The 17,672-nt window shown below is 41.1% G+C and overlaps 1 protein-coding gene across 1 annotated transcript in view; it reads left to right on the top strand.

Moving 5' to 3' along the window:
* OSBPL10 (oxysterol binding protein like 10) overlaps positions 1-17,672 on the top strand; it is a 469,724-nt gene that overhangs the window by 166,712 nt on the left and 285,340 nt on the right. The window contains exon 3 of the mRNA XM_040433369.1: positions 8,746-8,819. Within this exon, the coding sequence (XP_040289303.1) occupies positions 8,746-8,819 (74 nt within the window). The remainder of the gene's footprint in view (positions 1-8,745; positions 8,820-17,672) is intronic.

Genomic DNA, 17,672 nt, shown 5'->3' with positions numbered 1-17,672 from the left:
ACTTTACAGCAAGACGGAGAGCTTTTGTGGTCAGGGTCAATGTTGTTCTCTTGCAGACAGACATTTTTTGACTTGCAATTTAAGGAAACCCGTCATGTTAGTTTTCAAACTTAATTTGCAAAGTAAAAGTAGCAGCACACTGCGTTATGCACAAAGACACATGCAAACACTGCTTTTCTTACTATATATGAAAATAAGAAGCTCTTTACGCATATTTTTATATCATGAATAGGTCGGGTCCATCTACCAGTGATAATGCTGTTTACGTTTATTCACGTTTTGAATGTTTGCATGTGTCTTGGTGTATAAAGCAATGTGCTGCTACTTGTAGTCCTTGTTTGCTTTTGTATAGCAGCCATGGTAGCGTGCACCTGAACTCCCTTCATACGTAGTTTGCAGGTGCTGGTCTAACTTTTTTGGAATTGTCTGCACTGTGCCATGTAAAATGGATGAAAGCGAGCTGTTTGAAATTAATTATTTTTAAAGAAATGCTCAATGCCGTATATTCTTGATCAGAAACTGTTCTTGCGCTGTATGTCAATGAAGTCTAAGGAGTCTTCTGGGTAGTCTTTCTTGGAGGAGTCCATCATATTCATGAACTCTTGTTCCCACCCTGCTCCCCTTAATTTGATTGACACCACCACCTCTGAAATGCGCTCATTGAAATCCCGTGCATTTGCAGTAGTTTGGTGAAGCCAAGCTAACGCCTGCTGCATAATACATGGCTGTGCAGGCACGAGATTTGAAGAACTCAGAGGTACACAGCATGTTAATCAAGCGGAAGAGAGGCGGGGTGGCCAAGACAAGGTGGCCGCAGACAAGCTGATATTATAAGATAAGAATTATTCAGGGATGAAGCAGCTTTTAAAAAAAATTTAAATAAATACGGTAATGGACTATGCATAGTTTGGGTAGCATGGTAGGTACTGTGGGTTGGCAGGAAATGCTGATGTGGCAGGTTCCCTTTAATCGCTGTACACTTTTTGATTATTATTATTATTATGCCATTACCCACTACATACAATGTAAAGGTCTACATTTGTCACAGCCAGAGTAAATGTTACTGATTTGTAATGTTTCCTTATTGGAATAATAAGGGGTTATACCAAGATTAATGTAAAACATGAACATCAGACATCATATAGTACATGACAGTCTCTTTCTAACAAAGCTAGAACTAGCGCTGTACCTCACATGGATCCAGAGATCTCCACATTCACTGCTCCGATTGCTCTGCTAGATCTGTTGTAGGTTGGCAGCTTGGGGGCATGTCTTTTCTGCTGCACATCTATCTCGGTAGCTGTCCCAGCTTTTAACAGTGGCAATTAAAGATTTAAACTGAGCATGGGCATCCACTTTAGTGAAATGGACAGAGAAATAAAGAAAAGAGCAAACAGCAGGTGGCGCCATACTTTTTTTAAAATTAATGACTGGCTAGTGGCTATACAATTTTTTTTTAAATTACATACAATTACAGAAGTATTTAGATTTAGGTACTAGTTTGAAAACTGTAGAATATTTTTCATTTAGCAAACCCTTTAAGGGGTTGTCCTATCCACATACCCCTGTGAGGGCATATGGACTTGAATGGGAGCTGAGCTGCATATAGGACGGTCACTACCGTGAACAGAGCCTCCTTCTTCTGGCGCTATCTATCCACTGTTTTGTTTTCCGGCATCAAACGTTTAGGGTTTTGGCAAGTTTTCTTTTAATGGCTAATAAAATAAAAAAAGAAATCCAAAACTACAAAAGGTTTCCACTAAAAGGCATTGGCTTGCCTACGGACATACTGCTTTGAAATGTGAAACATGACTAGGGGACTCCCTTGTATGCTGCATGCACACGACTGTATGTATGTATTTTGCAATACGGAAATTGCAGATCCTGAAAATACACCCCTCTGCACTTACGTCACAATACTGCTGCACTAACCTACTGTGTGCCATTTTACAGAAGATTAAAAGTGCTTTTTTCTGGAAATTTCTTAGAGACAAATGACATAAAGGTATGTCTAGCATGCTTGTGCAGCGTTTTGAAGGCCGTTAGTGGTAGTTATATGAGTGAAGACTAAGTGACTGACCCCCTTTAAGTTGACAAATAATTGTTGAAATGGACCTTCTCACATTATTAATAATCTTAGTGATTTTGATAACTTCAGCTGTAACAGAATGTGTTGTCAATATTCAGTGTTTTAGATCTCCATTAATATCTGTCAGGGGTATATACACAGTGGGGGTCATTTATCAAACTGGTTTAAAGTAGCAACCAATCAGATTCCTCCTTTCATTTTCCAAAGGAGCTGTGAAAAATGAAAGGTGGAATCTGATTGGTTGCTACGGGCCTCTAAGCCAGTTCTACTTTACACCAGTTTGATAAATGACCCCCAGTATGTGTATTATCCTGTATCTTACCAGTCTAAACCCCATACACAACTCTTCCTCAGGTCATTGACACCTTGCATCTGTAAACTTTATCATGAAGGTAATAGTTGAAGTAATTTTTCTTGAGTTTGTGTTGTCGTAGTTTGTGCCAAATTTATCAAACAGCAAATGTTTGCGAAATTTGGCTCATTTTTAAACCCAACACTTTTATCTAGAAATGCTACTTCAAAACTTACATGACTGCGTAAGGAACACTGTGGGGAAGATTTCTCAAATCTGGCTTAGTTGCCCATAGCAAGTAATCAGATTCCACCTTTCATTTGGAAGCGCTCCTTTGCAAAATGAAAGGTGGAATATGATTGGTTGCTATCAGGGTCGGATTAAGTGCATGATGGGCCCGGGGCTGTCTGCCGAACTCGGGCCCCTCCCTCCATTTTAGTTTAATTTTTTTTCTGCATGAAGAGGCTGAGGTGCTTTGTGAGCGCCACAGTCTGTTCCTAGGCCATATGACATCACATTCATCGTTCACATGGCCTCGGAGTGATTGGTCTGAGCTGCAATACCAAGCACAGTGTTATCAAATGGACAGCACTGTGCTTGGTAAGGAGCAAAGAGGCTGCAGCGCTCACTGCGGCCTCCCCAAACAGCTGATTGGTGGGGGTGGCAGGAGTCGGACCCCCACCATCTCATAACTCTGAGTACAGATGACATAGATGCTACCTGCAGTCCTATGTAACACCCCACATAACAGTAGTGTATACATCAGTTTCCCAGGAATGATGATTGAGCTTTTGCTTGGCGTTTTCCTTGTTCATTGACCCTGTCCTTAAGTGGTTAATGGATGGCCATTATCAATGTTCTTAATAAGCTCACAAGATTTATAAAATTAAACTTCTGCAAAATCCCAGTGGATAGATTTCTGTCTCCTGATATGGTTTCGGAGCTACCTTAGTACCTTCTTCAGTCGCCAAAATAAAATGTGATATCCCCTATAATCCCAACTTTATCAAAGGAAAACCTGAACTGCATCATCATTTCTAAGATTGAGAGACAAGCTTATTTTCCTGGTTGAAATTCCTTGGCAACTATAAATCATGGACTGGATTTTGCCTTTATTTATCTCCGTCTACAGTCTACATTCACTGGTGTTTACTACTGAATATGGTTATGGATGTGGAAGCAAATGAATGTGACCATAATAATTCCTCATGTACGTGCCAAACCTGCTTCTTCTGCTAATTAATTCCTTTTGTTCAATTTTATCCTCAGTTGGTAAAACATTTTGCTTGTAGTACCTGATGGCTATGATGCGATGAGATCAGTCACAGGGCAGACTACTGATGTGCCGTGGAAAGAATCCAACCATATCTCTAACAATTTACCTCCTAATCGCCATACATCATTCAGTCATTCTTTATGAAGTCAAATTTCTCAAGTTCTGGATCAATTCCCTTTGATAGCAAAAATTAAAGCTCATAGATCATTCTAAGAGTTTTTAGATTTTTTTTTGGCGGATACTATACCAGCGCACTTGCCTTCTTATCCAGGTTATTAGTATATTGGTGAGCAGCACTCATTCTTTATTATGTTTGTCTTCTTCGGTGGTCTCCCTCTAGTCACTCCACCACTGCTTGGACTGTGTGCATGTTATTATTGCTGGATTATGGTTGCAATATTGTCCCCACCCAACCTTTTTTTTTTTTAGTATATTTATTATGGAGATCACGCAATATGTTAGAATTAAAGAAATCTGTCAGCATAAACGTGGCAGAAACCCTGATTCCATCAATATATACAGTATTCTAGTGGACGGCTTGAAGTCACTTTTATATCATTGAGTGTGCCTTGTTGTATTTATATTAAGATTAAACTTTTATTTTTATCATTTAAAATAATGATGAGACGGCTGAGTTCAATGAAACTACTGCGCTATTTATATTAGAGAGAGGGAGAGGAGGGACCAGTTACATAGTAGTGGTTTAAGCTTATCTGTCTAGAAGGCTTATTGTATATAGGGGGAGAACCTAGTTTGTTTCACTAGAAGTCCCTATGCCCTTACCCTACTTGACCTAGTCTAGTCAGGGTGATAGCCTTAGTGGCTGTAGTCGGAGCACTCGTCTTGAGAAAGACGACCCCCAGCCTCAGGAACCTCGGGCCTGTACTAAGAGTCCCTATGCTCTTACCTCTCTATTGTTTGTTGTCCTTTTTCATCCGACGCGTTTCGCCAGGTATGGCTCTTCATGGAATGACGAGGATGTTCAGGTGATGAAGGCAGTACCTCTCACCTGTATCGATCATGCGGCAGTGGCGGCGTTGTGGAGCTGTGCGTCTCTTTTTGTGCGTCTCGCTCCTCCCCTGCATGGAATTTAACCAGTAAGCTGGTGAGGGCCAGGCGCATTCTTGACACTCCCCCCTTGTATGTCACCTGTCTGCTTCTCAGCGGAGACATGCGCAGACAAGTCCCGCTTATTCCGTCGGACGGTCTGGCTATGCTCTGCTCTAGTGCGGAAGTGACGTAGTGTTTGGGAGTGGTTAGTTGTCATGGGGATCTCATACCGCGTCCCCGGCCGGCTTTTTGTTTAGCAAGGTTACTTTTGCCTGAAAGGTATTGATAGTTAGGTTAAATTTGTTCAAAATTGGCAAAATACACTCTAACTGGGCATCGATTATAGAGTACTATCATTTCTTTAAACTTATATTATATTTTGTGAATTGTTTGCTGTCATATTGATATTTTTATCGCAATCATATTTACATTTTTGGTTATAGTTTGGTGCATAGCTGCATGGACACATTGTTGCTTGTCATTTTAATACCTATATATACCATAGAGGGCCATTTAGGATTATCCTCCATACGTATATTGTATATTTATAGGAAGGGTTTGTAGGAGAGATATTCATTGAGGCCATTAGGTGTAACTGACTTCAATCTATAAATCCATCTGGCTTCTGCCTTCAGGATTAGTTTGTCCCAGTCCCCCCCCCCCCTCCTGGGTTTAGGGACATGTTGGATACCTATAAACTGAAGGCATGCCGTATTACCACCATGGCATTGGTTGATGTGCCGTGCCACTGATGTATCTTTTTTGTTTTGAACATCATTATAGTGATCTCTGATGCGTCTCCTAAATTCTCTCTTTGTCTTCCCTACATAGTCTAGGGGACAGGAGCACTGTGCCAGATATACCACCCCCATGGTTAAACAATTCACGTAGTCACGGATGGTGTATTCTCTCTCCGTGTGTGAGCACGTGAATGTTTTGGTTTTCTTTATCTGGCTACAGGCCAGACACCTACCACATTTAAAGGTGCCTGTAGGTTTCCTGGATAGCCAGTTCTCAGGGTTAGTAGGGGGTAGGTAATGGCTGTTAACCAATCTGTCTTTCAGGCTTCTCCCCTTCCTATAAGTTATTTGTGGGTATGGTCCTACTATATCCTCCAAATCAGGATCAGTTTTTAGTATGTCCCAGTGTTTAATTAATATCTGCCTAACTTGTTGGTGGGCATTATCAAAGGTCCCTATAATGCGGGTACTCCTAGCGGGGGCAGTGTAGTCTGTCCTTTTATTCTTTGGAATGAGCAGCCCATCCCTATTCTCTGAGGCAGCTGCCTCATAGGCCACTCAGAGTATACCATCCGGGTATCCTCTGTCTCTGAATCTGTACCTTAGCTCCTTTGCCTCACTCTTGAATTTTTTAAAAGTGGAGCAGTTGCGCCGGAGTCTAAGGTACTGACCCTTTGGTATGCCTTTCCGTAGAGCATAGGGATGGGCACTTTCCCAACGGAGTAGACTGTTTGTTGCTGTCTTTTTACGGTATACCGAAGTGATAATGTTGTTGTTAGGGCCTCTTTCAATGAGCACATCCAGAAAAGCTAGAGTGTCACGGCTATATTCAGATGTGAATCTAAGGCCCATAGTATTATCATTGATTATCTCCATGAATTCCCCAAAGTCCTCTGCCGTTCCTCGCCACATTATAAAGTGGCCTATGAGGCAGCTGCCTCAGAGAATAGGGATGGGCTGCTCATTCCAAAGAATAAAAGGACAGACTACACTGCCCCCGCTAGGAGTACACGCATTATAGGGACCTTTGATATTGCCCACCAACAAGTTAGGCAGATATTAATTAAACACTGGGACATACTAAAAACTGATCCTGATTTGGAGGATATAGTAGGACCATACCCACAAATAACTTATAGGAAGGGGAGAAGCCTGAAAGACAGATTGGTTAACAGCCATTACCTACCCCCTACTAACCCTGAGAACTGGCTATCCAGGAAACCTACAGGCACCTTTAAATGTGGTAGGTGTCTGGCCTGTAGCCAGATAAAGAAAACCAAAACATTCACGTGCTCACACACGGAGAGAGAATACACCATCCGTGACTACGTGAATTGTTTAACCATGGGGGTGGTATATCTGGCACAGTGCTCCTGTCTCCTAGACTATGTAGGGAAGACAAAGAGAGAATTTAGGAGACGCATCAGAGATCACTATAATGATGTTCAAAACAAAAAAGATACATCAGTGGCACGGCACATCAACCAATGCCATGGTGGTAATACGGCATGCCTTCAGTTTATAGGTATCCAACATGTCCCTAAACCCAGGAGGGGGGGGGACTGGGACAAACTAATCCTGAAGGCAGAAGCCAGATGGATTTATAGATTGAAGTCAGTTACACCTAATGGCCTCAATGAATATCTCTCCTACAAACCCTTCCTATAAATATACAATATACGTATGGAGGATAATCCTAAATGGCCCTCTATGGTATATATAGGTATTAAAATGACAAGCAACAATGTGTCCATGCAGCTATGCACCAAACTATAACCAAAAATGTAAATATGATTGCGATAAAAATATCAATATGACAGCAATCAAACAATTCACAAAATATAATATAAGTTTAAAGAAATGATAGTACTCTATAATCGATGCCCAGTTAGAGTGTATTTTGCCAATTTTGAACAAATTTAACCTAACTATCAATACCTTTCAGGCAAAAGTAACCTTGCTAAACAAAAAGCCGGCCGGGGACGCGGTATGAGATCCCCATGACAACTAACCACTCCCAAACACTACGTCACTTCCGCACTAGAGCAGAGCATAGCCAGACCGTCCGACGGAATAAGCGGGACTTGTCTGCGCATGTCTCCGCTGAGAAGCAGACAGGTGACATACAAGGGGGGAGTGTCAAGAATGCGCCTGGCCCTCACCAGCTTACTGGTTAATTCCATGCAGGGGAGGAGCGAGACGCACAAAAAGAGACGCACAGCTCCACAACGCCGCCACTGCCGCATGATCGATACAGGTGAGAGCTACTGCCTTCATCACCTGAACATCCTCGTCATTCCCTGAAGAGCCATACCTGGCGAAACGCGTCGGATGAAAAAGGACAACAAACAATAGAGAGGTAAGAGCATAGGGACTCTTAGTACAGGCCCGAGGTTCCTGAGGCTGGGGGTCGTCTTTCTCAAGACGAGTGCTCCGACTACAGCCACTAAGGCTATCACCCTGACTAGACTAGGTCAAGTAGGGTAAGGGCATAGGGACTTCTAGTGAAACAAACTAGGTTCTCCCCCTATATACAATAAGCCTTCTAGACAGATAAGCTTAAACCACTACTATGTAACTGGTCCCTCCTCTCCCTCTCTCTAATATAAATAGCGCAGTAGTTTCATTGAACTCAGCCGTCTCATCATTATTTTAAATGATAAAAATAAAAGTTTAATCTTAATATAAATACAACAAGGCACACTCAGTTAATTAACAACATTTATTTGAGACCACTGAGAATACTTTATAGTGGGTCTATTCCATAGACACTTACTATAAACATATGACACACTTTTATATCATCCTTTATCAGCCGCAGGGGAAGTCAAGTATGTAGTCCGCGTTATGCTGGGTAGTCCTCAGTATTCATGATCTGCAGCTATTCTCCCCACCAGCCCCCAATTGACAGCTTTCTCCCTATGCACACTATAGACAGAAAGTTGTCAATTAACGATGATGGGTGGGCAGGAAGAGCCGCAGCTCATCAATATAGAGGACTACATCTGCGGCAGATAAAGGACAACTTTATGAAAAGCCCTCCAGTAAGTTTTGCATTGACGGAATCAGAGTCACAGTCAATAGTTTATGCTGCCCACAGACCGGGTAGCATAAACCTGGTGACAGGCGACCTATTAGTGGTGGTTTATACACCTAAATGTTTTCAATACTAATTGAATGTTCTAAACAGCTGAAAAGAAAATAGTTAGTTGTATTTGTTGGCATCTTAGAAGAAAGTTTCCGCATCTGATTCTAACGTACAGTAATTGTGGTGTATTTTTTTACATTCATATTGTAGCCGCTGATTCCAAGGAGCGACAGTTTTGGTTGACTCAGCTTCAAGCATGTGCCAAGCACCATACAGAGTCCAAGGTAAATGGCCACTATTAAGTAATCATAATACAGCTATTTATGCCATAATAGGGCAATTTTTTTTTTTTTTGCGGGGCCACGGTACGGAGCAACAAATGCGGACAGCACACAGAGTGCTGTCTGCATCTTTTTCGGCCCCATTGAAGTTAATGGGTCTGCATCTGAGCCCTAATGTATATGTGTTTTGTATACAATGGGATGTGAACCCAGCCTGCTTGTATAGAAACTATAGTTGTCTGGTGTCTAGAGATTAATACAATTCACAAGCATTTGCAAAAGCTGTAGAAGCTGTATGGGAACTGACACTAACCACTAGGCTATACTTTGTTATATGTTTTCTGATTTTCCGGTACAGGGTTGCACTGGGTATCAAAATCTCGATACTTTTTTGATACTTTTGATACCCGGTTTGATACGATAGTATCAGTCACTATCAGATAACATGGCACGTGCAAAGTGCAGCGCGCGCCCTGTTCTCATAAGCGGCCGCACAGTGGAGAAGGAGGGAGAGTGTCCTTCCCTCTTCACTGCGACGCCGCTGGCCAATGCCACCAATGAAAACGCTGAAGGGCCCGATTTGGGTGTCAGGGAGAGAAGGAGAGGGGAGAAGAAGAGGGCAGGAGAGACAGAAACTCAACGCATCCTCGTGGTGATGGATGCTGATAAGAAAAAATACTTTTGATGATGTCATCACCATGTGACCAATAACAAGTGGATGCACACTTGCACACATCCACTTGTTATTGGTCACATGGTGATGACATCATCAAAGGTCTTTTTACTTATCAGTATCCATCACCGTTAGGATGCGTTGAGTTTCTGTCTCTCCTCCCCTCCTCTTCTCCCCTCTCCTTCTCTCTCTGACACCCAAATCGGGCCCTTTGCAATCTCGAACCAACGCCTCTTATGACGATATTGAAGAGGAGGCTTCTTCACCTTTTTCGGGCCACCATTCCAGACTTGTGTGATGTGCATTGCACAGTACTTGCATGGACGTTTGTGATCTCACTATTATAAAGCATGCGAGCCACTTCCACTGCTAGACCTTGTGATTCGCTGACTTGTTGACTCCGATATTTTGCCTGGACAGCCACCTCTTGGCTTTGGAATGGATAGACGGACTTTATTTCTTATTCTTCCAACTGTCATGGCACTCACATGATGCACTTTTAAAATTTTCTTGGCCAAGAAGCCGCTATCAAGTAGCTGGATGATGCGGTTTCTCCTTTATTGGGAAATCTTCTTCATGGCTGCTCCTGGATTCAAACCATTGACCATTTTGCTTGGAAATCAACCTAATAACACACTGAACTATTAGGGAATGTGAGAACAGGTTAAACTTTTAGTATACAAGAAGAAAAAGGTTGTTCCACCACCAGGAGCAAAACAGTTAGGCTACTTTCACACTAGCGTCGGGGCTCCGCTTGTGAGCTCCGTTTGAAGGGGCTCACAAGCGGCCCTGAACGCATCCGTCCAGCTACCAATGCATTCTGAGTGGATGCGGATCCGCTCAGAATGCATCAGTCTGGCAGCGTTCAGCCTCCGCTCTGCTCAGCAGGCGGACATCCGAACGCTGCTTGCAGCGTTCGGGTGTCCGCCTGGCCGTGCGGAGGCAAACGGATCCGTCCAGGCTTACAATGTAAGTCAATGGGGACGGATCCGTTTGAAGTTGACACAATATGGCTCAATTTTCAAACGGATCCGTCCCCCATTGACTTTCAATGTAATGTCTGGACGGATCCGTCTGAACAACTTTCAGACTTAGAATTTTTTCTAAACTATAATGCAGACGGATCCGTTCTGAACGGATCCAAACGTCTGCATTATAGGAGCGGATCCGTCTGTGCAGACACCAGACGGATCCTCTCTGAACGCCAGTATGAAAGTAGCCTTACAATGCAGTTACATAATAAGAATCTGCAAAACTAATCATATGCTAATAGTAGCTAAGATGATTGTCTATAAAATGATGGTAGTCTAATATTCTAACCTGTAGTAGATGGTAAGATATGGAGCCTGAAAGTCAAAAGTTCAAAACATTGTTACCCTTTTGCTCATCAGTGTATCTGCTTTTTTGTTCATATGCAAATACATATTACTGCTTTATTCACAAGCACAAAGAAATCAGTAATATGTAATAGCTTTCTAACTGTTTTCTATGTGGTGGTGGTAAGTGGTCAGCCTTGCATGTAGAGATCCGAAGTTCAAGTTCCAGGAGAGACTTCTATATATTTTTTCCTGTTATCTCTCTCTCTCTCTCTGTCTCATTTAACCCATAATAAAAAGGTTACAACATTACTATGTTAAGAATAGTGTTTTTTAATGTTTAGGAACCGAATACATATTACTACTTTATTTACAGGCACAATATATGATTATAAAGAAACCTGCATTATTTATTTGCTTTCAAAGTATAAAAAAACTATTCTGTGTATAATAAGGCTATAACTTTTACTATGGGTTAAATGAGGGAGAAAAAAAAAATCTGAAGAAATAATCTGGAAGTCTCTCCAAGGATTCAAACTTGAGAGGTCTACATGCGAGGCTGACCACTTACCTCCAGGAAAAGCTAACACATATTACTGGTTTCATTATAATCAAATATTGTGCTTGTGAATGAAGAAGAATTATGTATATTAGCTTTCTAAACTTAGAAATCCACTCTTCTTATTATGGCAAGACTATAGTACATATCATATACACCAGGACACAGCTCCACACTCAGCATGCTGATGTTTTGCCCTTTAAATCAAGAGGAAGGGGGGGGGGGGGGGGTATGCAGAACACAGGAGGTGCTACAAAAGTAGTGCGCCAAGGATTCAGCCCTGCCCCAGGTGCTCCAACTTGCTAATTTGCATATGAGTAAAAAAGCAGACATCTCTGCATCTGTTTAGCATACAGACAGAAGAAAGGTATCGTTTTAATCAGCATGATGAGCCCAATCAGGCAGGAAGCATGGTTTATCAGTTGACAGAGCCTTTTTGACAACCTTATACATTTCTAACGATTATTATCTTCCAATGCCATTCATCATTGCTCACAATTACGATTCCCTTAAATATTAGCAGATTTTAATTAATCAAGCAAGTTAGGAGCTCTGTTTTTCTTATATAACATTTCAAACCTCTACTTCTCTTATCACAGCCAAATAGTTAAAAGGATTGTTCCACAAAAAAATTAAAATTTTTCAAACAAGAAGCTGAATACTTTTGTAATTGCATGTAATTAAAAATGTAGTATAACCACTGAGCTATTCACTGAGATAAATCTGTATAGTGCCACCTGCTGTTTGCCCTTTTTCCAAATTCTCTGTCCAGCTCACTGAGGTTAACATACATGCTCAGTTCCTTCCATCCTTCATTTGGCATCAGCTACAGCAGAAAGGACACACCTCTTGAGAATGTGCATGCCCCCTGAGCTGTCAGCCTGAAATAAATCTAGCAGAGCAATTGCAGCAATGAATGGGCAGATCTCTGGATCCATGTGAGGTACAGGGATTATTATACGTTTGTTAGAAAGAGGTTGTCAAATATGATATCTGAATTTTATTTTTTTACGTTAATCATTGAATAACCCTTTTAAATGGGTTTTCAGGACTTTTATACTGATGGCCAATCCTTAGCATAGGCGGTTAATATCAGACTGGTGGGGGTCCAACTCCAGTCCTCCCATGATCAACTAAATGAAGGGGCTGCTGCTCTGCAGCAAATGCCACATCTTTTTAAATGAAACCTGCCACCATGAACATGCAGTGCAAGGTGCAAGCAGCATGTTATAGAGCATGAGGAGCTGAAAAGATTGATACATAGATTTGTGGGAAGCTATTCAGTAGCCCTACTCTTTCTATGCTTAGGAGTCCAGTGGGGATATATATTTTATGTTGGAACAGGTGGGGCTGGAAGCTGCAGTGTTGGCTAGTTCCAGCATTCTTTTTTATTATAATATTTTTATTTTATTTAAAATAAAAATTTTATTAGGTCATACAAAACCTTTGGGGGGCATTTCAACATTGCATTTTTCTTTTTTTTCTGATTTCTCCTGTAACTGAGGCTGACATATTAGCACAGTCACAGAGGAATACAGCCTCCTGACATGCACCGTAGAGCTGATCTGGGCATGCTAAGACCCAGCAACTTGTGCAGTTACCCCATCCCCATCGATCTCATGGTCCCAGGAACTGCAGCAGGAAGCAACATTGCTGCTGCCTGATCTGTATAGACATAAATTATTCCTTGAAAACATCCTTAGACCTTGAACAATTGAACAGGACTGTGGAGTAAGGCTACTTTCACACTAGCATTTTGGCTTTCCGTTTCTGAGATCCGTCATTACAGATACATGCGGTTGTATTATGGTAACGGAAGTGTTTTTGCAGATCCATGACTGATCCGCAAAAAACGCTAATGTGAAAGTAGCCTAAGCCAAACTCCTGATTCCGAGTCTTATTTTTCAACAGCCTAATTCCAGCTCCAACTCTGACTCCAGTTTTGACTACTAGTAATCAGTTTTTTTCAGAAATAGGGTCTTTAGTGTGATAGCACATCGTATATACACTCACCTAAAGAATTATTAGGAACACCTGTTCTATTTCTCATTAATGCAATTATCTAGTCAACCAATCACATGGCAGTTGCTTCAATGCATTTAGGGGTGTGCTCCTGGTCAAGACAATCTCCTGAACTCCAAACTGAATGTCAGAATGGGAAAGAAAGGTGATTTAAGCAATTTTGAGCGTGGCATGGTTGTTGGTGCCAGACGGGCCGGTCTGAGTATTTCACAATCTGCTCAGTTACTGGGATTTTCACGCACAACCATTTCTAGGGTTTACAAAGAATGGTGTGAAAAGGGAAAAACATCCAGTATGCGGCAGTCCTGTGGGCAAAAATGCCTTGTGGATGCTAGAGGTCAGAGGAGCATGGGCCGACTGATTCAAGCTGATAGAAGAGCAACGTTGACTGAAATAACCACTCGTTACAACCGAGGTATGCAGCAAAGCATTTGTGAAGCCACAACACGCACAACCTTGAGGCGGATGGGCTACAACAGCAGAAGACCCCACCGGGTACCACTCATCTCCACTACAAATAGGAAAAAGAGGCTACAATTTGCACGAGCTCACCAAAATTGGACTGTTGAAGACTGGAAAAATGTTGCCTGGTCTGATGAGTCTCGATTTCTGTTAAGACATTCAAATGGTAGAGTCCGAATTTGGCGTAAACAGAATGAGCACATGTGTCCATCCTCTGATGGCTACTTCCAGCAGGATAATGCACCATGTCACAAAGCTCGAATCATTTCAAATTGGTTTCTTGAACATGACAATGAGTTCACTGTACTAAAATGGCCCCCACAGTCACCAGATCTCAACCCAATAGAGCATCTTTGGGATGTGGTGGAACGGGAGCTTCGTGCCCTGGATGTGCATCCCTCAAATCTCCATCAACTGCAAGATGCTATCCTATCAATATGGGCCAACATTTCTAAAGAATGCTATCAGCACCTTGTTGAATCAATGCCACGTAGAATTAAGGCAGTTCTGAAGGCAAAAGGGGGTCCAACACCGTATTAGTATGGTGTTCCTAATAATTCTTTAGGTGAGTGTATTTATATGGGACAAACCATGCATTTAATACATTCATTTAATAATGTTAATATATTTAATTTTTTTTAATCTTTTATTCAGAGTTGGAGTTGGTACATTTTTAACAACTCAGACTCCCCCCAAGACTGACTCCATCTCCACGGGTCAGCTCTGCAATTGAACACCTTTTTGTATTTTTTAGGACTGGGACATGTCATGTTTAGAACCTAAAAATTATCTTTTAATTTAGATGGAAGAGGTGGATCAAATTTTTTCATGTTTATTTCACTTATTATGTTTATTCCAACATATTTGGAAGTCTGTTTGTACTATGTTTTTCTGATCATCAACATCGTGGATGGTTGTGTAGGGACACTAGACCATGTATTGCCACCTCTAGACGATGATGAAAGACACATTTTTTACCTAAATGGTCAAATTTGGTAGGTTATTCTAAAGAATAATAATAATTTGACCATACATGTGAACTGGACTGAAAATGATAAGGTCGCCTGTTTAAAATGTTGCGGTACTGATTTGACATTAGTTGCAATAGGCCTTGGATTTGACCTTTTCAAAATGATTAACACATTAATTAAAGGGGTTATCCCATGATTAATGTAAAAAAAATGTTAATCAGACATCATGACCATCTCTTTCTAACGAAGCTAGAACCAGCCATGTACAGTACTTTATGTGGATCCAGAGATCCAATTGCTCAGGGGGCGTGTATTTCTTCTGTAGTTCTCTCCGTATCACAGCTCAGGAGGCACATGAAGGATGAAACTGAGCATGTGCGGCCATCTCAGTGAGCAGGACAAAGAAATAAGGAAAAAAACAAACAGCAGGTGGCTCTATACAGATACATTTTATTGCATAACTCAGTAGATATACTAAATGTTTAACTACATGTAATTAAACAATTATGCAGAGTCAGATGCTGGTTTGAAAACTGTACAATATTTTTTGTGGAATAACACCTTTAACTTGGACGGGCTTCTTTTAGGCTGGTGGAGCACAATATAGACCCAGTGGCTATAAGGGCTGTCATTCAAATTCCCAGCCCTGTGGGCTCCATGTGGAGTAATGGAAGAGGGTATAATATCACCTATATGCACCAGTTAGGGCCATTTCATGTGCTGTTCTTGAATAATTAAGGATCCCCTAACGTATGTTAGTATCTACAATTGTCTAAATGGGGCATGTGAAGGTTTAGTCAGAGGCATAGCTATAGGGAATGCAGGGGCAGCAGCTGCTTTGAGGCCTGAACTCAGAAGGGGCACACCAAGGAGGAGGACTAAAAGATTTTGTCAGGGCCCCCTAAACAGTATTATACATTGACATTATATACAGTGACACTGTAGGAAACAGATCGATAGGCTGCTGGGCCTTGTCTGACTAGCCACAGGAGTGAGGGTTGTGAAAAAGTTGCTGGGGGGGGGGGGGGTATTCAGAAATTTGCTGTGGGGCCCAGTAATTCATAGTTACACCACTGGGTTCAGTGTAGTGTATTGTGAGATGAGTGAAAGTCATTCCTTTTTGGACTCACTAGCCTTGACACTTCCACCTGCATTGCATTATTGGGGGGGCAGTGGTGGCTTTAATGTCCTCCTCATATTCTCATCTCCTTTTTTGCAATTTTGTTTGCTTTAGCAGATCTTCTAGACATTGAGAAAAGTACAGGTGAAACTCAAAAAATTAGAATATCGTGCAAAGTTCATTTATTTCAGTAATGCAACTTAAAAGGTGAAACTAACATATGAGAGACTCATTACATGCAAAGCGAGATATTTCAAGCCTTTATTTGTTATAATTTGGATGATTATGGCTTACAGCTTATAAAACCCCAAAGTCACAATCTCAGGTACCCTTTGGTCAGGGGGTATGGATTAATTACCTGACTAGAGTGGGACCCTTTGAGCCTAGAATATTGAACCTTTTCACAATATTCGAATTTTAAGTTGCATTACTGAAATAAATGAACTTTTGCCCGATATTCAAATTTTTCAAGTTTCACCTGTATTTGCTACTTTTAAAAGTTGCAGTTTGATTGGATTGTCTAGATATTTTTCTAGGTTGTACACACAGTGTAGCTGACACTGGGAGGTTACTAGACAAGAACTCCCTGTAAATGAATGTCCAGCCAACAAGTGATTGATTAAATACCGACTTCAGCCTTCTTGCAGTGCACAGGAGGTGACAGAGATTAATGTGTCACTGGATGAAATGTTTTCATCCATTTTCCAATTAAATGTTGATGCATTTGTGTTAATTTTATACAGTACATAGACATACTGTACACTTCCTCAGCCATTTTATAGCAAACTGAATTTTTCCACAACAAAGCATTTTAATGGTTATTTAAGAGGAAGTGAACATACAGGAGCCCAGAAGTAATGTGTAAAGGAATGTCCTATATATTACATTTTATTTTCATGGAAAGTTTGCTTTTTTAAAATATTTCAAAAACTTTCTTGGTGGCTGCCATATTGGACATACTCATTTTCCTTCAGCAGGATATGTGTGGTTTATGGCAGCTGAAATGAGTAGGACTTGGTTGTCAAAGAAATGTAGATGATTATTACAGTTTCCATGAAGATGGAGTGCAGAGGGCTAGGAGTGACATGGGAGATGCATGCAGAGCTCATGCCCACGACCTTATGTCAATCATTCTTTTTCTCCCTTTTGTAGAAATGTTCAATCCAAGTCTAGGACATGTTCTTATTTTTTTTTAAATGAACAGGTCCGCATCCGATCCTCAAAAAATGCAGATTTTATGCGGAACAAAAACAGTTGTGTGTGTGGGGCCTTAGTCTACTGTATATTTATGAGCACTTTTTACATGGCCGTAATGTAACAACTCTGAACCGTTTCCATGCAAACAGTTTGGGGGATTGTTAATACAATAGAGTTCTACTGAAATCCAGAGAAACCGAAAACAAACGGTGCAAACACTTCACAAACTAGAGCATGCTGTGGTTTAAAAGGGGACATGCTGAGACTACATGATTGTATATTGTATAGTGGGCTCACATTGGACATTAACATTGAAAACAAGCAAACTAGTGTAAATTCTGCATAGTTTCTAGAATGGATGGAAAGATATTAATCCTGTGAAGTGCAGTTTATCTGGATTCCTGGTGCTGAAATCCTACTGGTTCTGTGTCCACAAAAAGTAGCCAAAAGTCTCATTTTAGCTGTAAGCCATCTATGTTCAAGATTAAAGGGTTTCTACCACTTCGTTTTCACATAATTAGCTTTCAGACACTAGC

Source organism: Bufo bufo, chromosome 5 (genome assembly GCF_905171765.1).
Source record: "Bufo bufo chromosome 5, aBufBuf1.1, whole genome shotgun sequence".
NCBI lineage: Eukaryota > Metazoa > Chordata > Amphibia > Anura > Bufonidae > Bufo > Bufo bufo.
The sequence above is the reverse complement of the archived record's forward strand: the minus strand, read 5'-3'. Positions and strand labels throughout refer to the sequence as shown.